At 31.6% G+C, this 7,267-nt stretch overlaps 1 protein-coding gene across 1 annotated transcript; it reads right to left on the bottom strand.

Moving 5' to 3' along the window:
- Positions 1-1,060: 1,060 nt before the first annotated feature.
- LOC136223626 (beta-galactosidase 3-like) lies at positions 1,061-5,827 on the bottom strand. Its single transcript, XM_066011738.1, has 17 exons — positions 5,568-5,827; positions 5,392-5,487; positions 5,204-5,316; positions 5,041-5,107; positions 4,750-4,842; positions 4,020-4,163; positions 3,848-3,936; positions 3,552-3,657; positions 3,125-3,212; positions 2,762-3,045; positions 2,501-2,679; positions 2,303-2,412; positions 2,109-2,218; positions 1,904-2,014; positions 1,723-1,824; positions 1,443-1,645; positions 1,061-1,363 (listed from the first exon to the last, which is right to left on the bottom strand). The coding sequence occupies exons 1-17, from the start codon at positions 5,733-5,735 to the stop codon at positions 1,246-1,248; spliced, it is 2,181 nt and encodes a 726-aa protein (XP_065867810.1). The 5' UTR covers positions 5,736-5,827; the 3' UTR covers positions 1,061-1,245.
- Positions 5,828-7,267: the final 1,440 nt, after the last annotated feature.

Below are 7,267 nucleotides of genomic sequence, written 5' to 3'. Positions count from 1 at the left end.
CTATCTTTATAAAGATTTTGACTTTTATCGTTTTCATTTGCCTTAAATTAAAGCTTATCTTAAACTATCAAAATCATCAATGTTTTTAAACTAAACAAAAATTATCAATTGAATCCATATCCTATCTTAAAATCAGAAACTGTGACTATTTGATATAGATTGTAATAATTTCCGTGTTAATAATTTTAATAGTTTAAGGTTCTAATTGATCTTAAAGTCTTAATTTAGAGAACCAAATGGATATTATACCTCTTTCATTTCATTGGTGTAGGAGAAGTTTGTGAGCTCAGCACTCACTAATACTAGAAATTTGGCTTTTCTTGTAACTCAAAAATCAATACATAAGCTATAAATTTATTATTATTATTATTATTATTATTATTATATGGAGAACAGACTTAATGTAAAAATTCTTAAATTTAACATTTATGGAACATTACAATTTCAAATCTAATTGATAAAAGATATTTTTTTTTTCTGGAGCAATTTATGTTCTAGCGACTTTTTAATCTAGAGTATTTTGGCTACTCATAAATCCTTAAAATCGAACACCTGATATTAATAAAAAGAACTGATTTTGGTAATGAGATTTGAAATTATAAAATTTAATAAATGTTACAAGTAATATTTAAAGACGGTTTCAGCATTATTGATTTATAAACTTATAAATATGAGTTTGTGGTTTGTGTAAATTCAAACATTCTGTCAACTTCGTTATTGTAGCTATTTATATCAATATGAAGCGATTTGGAGAAATTAAAAAAATCTGATTTTCCAAATTACTATGTATAGGGCCTCATTTTGCAAAGTAATTCAAAAGTTAATCGGAAACTACAATTATTATTATTATTATTTTTTTTTTTTTACTTTGCCCTTATTGTTAAGAGAAAATTTATGAAGTAAGTTTTGTAGGCCCTCTATTGTACTATTGTTGGTGAGAGACATTGATTGAAAAAAATGACAATGTATGCTATTGTTACCGATTTTCGATTTCATTTTAGTTGAATATATTTTTATTTTCTAGATATAATTACTATTAAATTCATATAGGAATTAAAATTTATTTATAAACATATATTTTAACCATTGCGTATTGAGATCTCAATAATGTAATTGAAATATATTTTCAATCGGAGGCCCTAGGTGACCGTCTACGCCAGCTCATTTTGGAGCCGACTCTGATAAGATTCCACTGTTTTATATGTAGAATATAAATCCGCTCCCCCTAGTAAACACGTGCCAAAATCAAATAGTAGTAGCTAATCTTTTTACAAGATATATCTTTGATGTATCTCCTCCAATTTCTTCAAATAGTACCAACAAGTTTTTAGTTGGTTTTAACCATGATCTTGGAACATGGTACCTGTAATGCAAACATATTAGCTAGCTAGTATTCTCAATTCATTATTAAATAAGAGAGATAGAAGAAATGAAGTAGGTACCATTTTTGAGTGGGTTGACCACAACCAAATTGGCAAGTAGCAGGCCTATAAGTTCCATTATAATTACAGCCATTGCAATTCCCATTTGCAGAAACACTCCAATATCTTCCTATGCTATTCCCATTTATCCATACTTGACCCTTTCCCATACTACTCATGTCTAAACCCACGGGATCATTTCCTTCTGGTGCATCAAAGTACGCCTGCATTTTGTACAAGTTAAAACGCGTATCATAAAGGTTAATTGAACATTTTAAGCAAATTTAGAAGGCCAATATACCCTGTGCCAGGACAATGGTTGTTGCAGTGGTATAGTGGACTTCTGCATCCATTCAGCTGAATTTGGACTTCCCAAATCCATTTCTTCCCCTTTAAGCCCAATCTACATACCCACAAAATCAAAATCCATACACCAAAATAAGCAAAGAGAGGAAATTTAAGAAAATAATAAATTGAAGGACCTTGTAGGACCATCTATGCCAAGTCAAGTCACTCTGCCCATGATCTAGCCCACTAAGAACCACTGGCCCTAGTATTCCTGTGTTAAATGTCTCAAATCTGGGACCATTGTACTGCACCACCACAACCATATATGTTCATAATTTTCTATAACTTCATTAAGGAAAATTTGATTAACTAAAAGTGGGAGATTATGGAATTACTAACTGGCAATCCAACAGCAACACTGAGAAGTGAAATTCTGTTTCTTCCAGCATGTAATTTCACTTGTCCTTCAAAACTACATCTTCTGCTTTCCCAACTTCCATAACCAGATCCTGTCATTACATAATCACATCTTATTATCATAATATTTTATCTTAATCATAATATAAATTTCACTTTAACATTCAATTAGTTACCTGTTAATTGTCCATTGATGAACACATGCATAGCATGGCCTGCTGATTTCACTGTTAGAGTTGGATATGTCCCTTTTTGCAGAAATGATTCTGATGAATTTATATGAACACTGTAAAAAAGGATCAATGTAATTTGAACATTAGTTAATCATAATTAGGATAAGTTAATTTATATTTTAAAAAGTAACTTAAACTTACCCAGTTGAGTACCATAGGTAGTCAGTTACATCTCTGGTGATATTAATCTGCTCTAAAAGACCTGAAACTGTGCCTATTTTATCATCATCAACTGATGCTATATCTTCACTTAAGCTTTCCCATGACTCAAATTTAGTACTTGTTGGCAACATTTGGACTTGGGATGTTCCAACTTCAACCTGAAACATCATATATATATGTAACAAATTATAAACCGATTTATTGAAATCGCGGTAGCTCAATTGGTACATCTCTACTTACTTGAGCAGTGTTGAAAACAACATTTTTGCAATCAGGCAGAATGCTGATAGACCATGGGGGCAGGGTGTAATGCATGTTCTTAAATGTAACTTTAGCAGTAGCTTTTGGATGGAAGTTTGAGAGAAAAGCTGCACAATCTCCCGAATCGGAGGAGAACACGTGTGCCTGTTCATAACTTCCTAATGGTGTAACAGTAGGATCAGCTGAAAGTAAAGCTTTCTGGCATGACTTAATAGCAGTATGAAGATTCTTTAGATGGCCATATTTGGGTTGCCTAATCAATCCTGAAAATTTAACATGAAGATTTTATTATATGGTTCAAATGGATTAATTAAATAAAAAAAGTATAAAAGTGTGTCACACCATATTCATCAATAGGTGCATCATAGTCATAGCTAGTAGTAATAAAAGGCCCTCCAGCACTTCTTCCAAAGTTTGTTCCTCCATGATACTGCATAAACCATAAAAAGATCAAATCCTACTTTTGATAAATGGTACATTTCTTCAAAACAAAGTAAACTTTTGATACTTTCACTTCATATTTCCTTAGAATACAAGAAGAGCATAAAGGAGATTTTCTGCTTTTGCTTTAGCATATTTAATCATGAGGCAAGATGATTAATTCTGTGAAGTATACAAGTGAAATGTGCCAAATTTGGCCTTTTTTTGTACAAAAACTAAATGCAATGTGAAAGTAGAAAAGCATCTTCTTCTGATATAAACAGAACAAGTGAGGCCTTTTTGGAGCAACCATCTATAGCTACAACTTTTACAGCTATAGTAAACTAACCATGTAATAGTTAATAAAGGATCCGCCTTTCTGAATGAAACGAGCAACTGCGAATGCTAAATCCTCTACGGGACGCTGGTGATTTGGACCGCCAAAATCTGTAAACCTATACAAACATATCAAATCATTATCCAATATAACAAACAGCTATGTTGCACGGACACTCCTACTATTCGTGTCCGTGTCCATTTTCTTTGGCTATTTTATGAAGGTTATATTTTAAAAATGACTTTTATTGTATCGTGTCCGTGCAACATAGACAAAAGTCATTGGTATATGATATACAATACAATTACCAGCCAGTCCATGCCTCAGTCCACATTGTAGGTTTGTATGGTTTGTTTGGAGTGAAATAATCACAGTAGAAGCCGTTACATGTGTTAATCTGTCAACAGAAAATATTGTGAATAGGATACTTGGTTCCTTTTGATAATAATAATAATTAGAGGGAGTAATTTGGATATATACCAGAGGGTCAGGAGCATCAAATTGCTTGCACATAACCCAAGGAACACCAGTTTTCATTGAGAGAGCCATGTTTGCAGCCCATGTCATATATGCATGACCAGCAGCTCCAAATATTCTGTCTTCTGGTTCATACTCATTCTCTATCTGCCATTAATTCAAAAAATAACACTCAGAAATTGTTTCTTTAAGGGTAAATTACATCTATAGCCCCTCAACTTTGCCTTACTTTCATTATGGCCATTGAACTTCAAAATCCGTCATTATGGCTCTTAAACTTTGCACTTTACTACATACGGACCCTTTTTACTCTTGATTAAGATGACCACTCCACTAGCAGGCAACTCTCCATTATAGAGCTAATGAAAATGATATTCTAAACAACTATAATATTTGAACTTTTTTTGGTTTGATGTTATTTAGGTGTTGCTTGATTAGTAGAGAGAAAATGGTTATTTAAAGAAAGAATGATACGAAGATGATGATTTGAAAAATCGAAATGGTGGTTCCATAAGAAAAGTGATCCTAAGTAATTTTAATTCTTCAACTATTCATTTTCGAAGTTGTCATTAGTAATTTCGATTTTATCAATGAAAAAAATAGGCCATTGTATTAATAAAGTGCAAAGTTCAAACTTTACACGTTCAGTTTTAAAGTTTAAGGTCCTGTAAAGTTCGGGACCATGGGTGTAATTTACCTCTCTCATCTACCTTGTTAGGAAATAAAAAAATACCTGAGATAGGATGATGGGACCACCTTGAGATTCAAACAAATTTTCCTCCTTCATCATATCTACAATTTTTTGGGTGAATTTTTGCATCTCCATCTGCAACACAATGACCATGATTTCTAACATGATTATAACATGATACACACAAATAAATAACTGAATAGAAGCTACTCTAAAAAATGACAATGAGACAATATATATACTCGTTATTGAGCTAAAACGGACAATATCTATATTAGCTAAAACGGACAATATCTATATTAACACAATGTAAAGAGAGAGAAGAAGAGAGACCTTGAAGGGCTGATTGTCTGTCCTGAAGCTAATGCCTGGAACATACTTCAACCAAACTGGAAATCCTCTAAAATATACAGCACATAGTAAATGGTTCAACCATAATTTGATAAACATAAAAACAAAAACAAGCCTAAATTTATAAGAAGAACAGCAATTGTACCCAAAATTCCACTCTGCACATACATAAGGTCCAATCCTTAGATGCACAAAAAGACCTGCTTGATGAACTAACTTGATAAACCCAACCAAATCATTCCTACCCTCAAAATTGTACTGCAAAATTCATCAAAACAATCAATAAAACATAAACAAAAACATAAAAACAGAATTAAAAGGAAGAAAAGTTACATTTCCAGGAGAAGGTTCATGAAGATTCCAGAAAACATAAGTGTCAATAACATCCAAACCACCCTCTTTAGCTTTCTGTATGAGTCCTCCCCACATCTGCATTATCCATATAGGAAATAGAAATTGAGTGAAAATGGTTGAAATTGAGTGGAAAATAGAGAAATGTAGGTAGGTACCTGAGGGGTGCTTCTTGGATAGTGAATAGAGCCAGAGAAGAGAATTTTTCTGTCTCCATTGATGATAAGAGCCTTTCTGTCATATGTTACACTGCATTCTATGTGTTGGAGACTAATTAAAGAGAAGAATAAGATTAATAGATTTATGATAGATGAATTAACTTCCATTTTTCCTCTTTATTTTGAGTGAAAGATAGGAAGGGACCATAAAAACATGAAATATGGGGAAAGAAAGAAAGAAAGAAAGAAAGAAACAATGGGAAGAAAAGGTGAATTATATGAGTAACCTAGAGTATGAGTAGTGACCCTCACACTTTTGTCTTTATGCTTCTTGTTACTATTAAAGTGTATATAGCCAAAGTTTGTTTCTACTTTAAATACTCTACCTTTAACTAAGGCCTTGTTTGATAAACCACTTAATTGCTTAAATTAAAATGTTAAGCACTTATTTATTTTAAGTGCGTTTGATAACAGTTGTTTCTCCACCACTTAAATTAATTAATTAAGTTAAAAATCACTTATTTTGATAAGTAAAAATATTTAACTTAACATTTTAAGTTAAACATTATCAACTAATATTTTTATATAAATTAAATCATTCAATATTTTCAGCACTTATAATATTCAGTACTTAAAATTCAGTACTTATTTTTTCAGCACTTAATTTTCAGTTTTATCAAACAGCACCTAAGTTAAACAACACACCTTCCTCACAATAATTTATGGATATTCACAAAATACATTGGCTTAATATATCTAGAGTCCCCTGAACTTGACTCAAAAAACCGACTAAAGTGAAATGATTTATCTGTTAAGTTCACGTGACGGAGCAAAAGATATCATTTTAAACAAGTTCGAGTGTCAATAGATTAATATAAGCAAGTTTAGCAGGTTAATAGTCACTTTAAACAAATTCACGTGGTTAATAAGTCATTTTAATCAAAATTCAAGAAGCTAAGGGCAAGCAAATTGTTTTTTTTTTTTTTTTTATTATCAAGTTCAGGAACTCTTAACGTGTTAGGCAAATATATATATAGAAGAGAACATAGATATAGTTTCATCCATATAAACTCCAACAACGATAAAATCGAATCCGAATAGTGTCACAAGAGGCGATTCTTTCCGGATGAGTTTACCTTCATAGGCTTATTCAAATATAGAAAACAAGATTATGGTCTACTAATTGAATTCACACAAAATTTATAAGAAAAATAATTGGAAAACAAAAGAAATATGGCATCAACTGACATTTTTGAAATTTCGTGTGAATGAAAATAGTATATATGTCATAATGAAGTGAAATTTAATTGGTTTTAAATGAGTAGGATAAGAAGGATATTTATAATATTCACGGACAGATTGGGCAAATTAATTATGAAAATATAACTCTATTGAATTTGTCTATTTAGTTTTCTAAGATGAAAGACTAAAAAAAAAAAACCATGTAAATACATTGTTACTAAATCCTAGATATTGAATTGAATTATATATATTGATGTCCGCTCATCTACATAATACAATGATCAGATTGAAGAATGAACAAACTGTAAAGAGGTCCGACATCCTTCTTTGCTTAAGCCAGTAGGTTACATGTGTTGACAGTTGATTGGTTCACATTCCATACACTTTTGCATCTGTCTCCCTTTTACTGCAAATCATGGCTTAACTTAAGGATCAGGAGCGTATCTTTGGAGTCCATA

This window comes from Euphorbia lathyris, chromosome 3, assembly GCF_963576675.1.
Source record: "Euphorbia lathyris chromosome 3, ddEupLath1.1, whole genome shotgun sequence".
NCBI classification, from domain to species: domain Eukaryota; kingdom Viridiplantae; phylum Streptophyta; class Magnoliopsida; order Malpighiales; family Euphorbiaceae; genus Euphorbia; species Euphorbia lathyris.
This window is presented reverse-complemented; position numbering and strand designations above follow the sequence as displayed.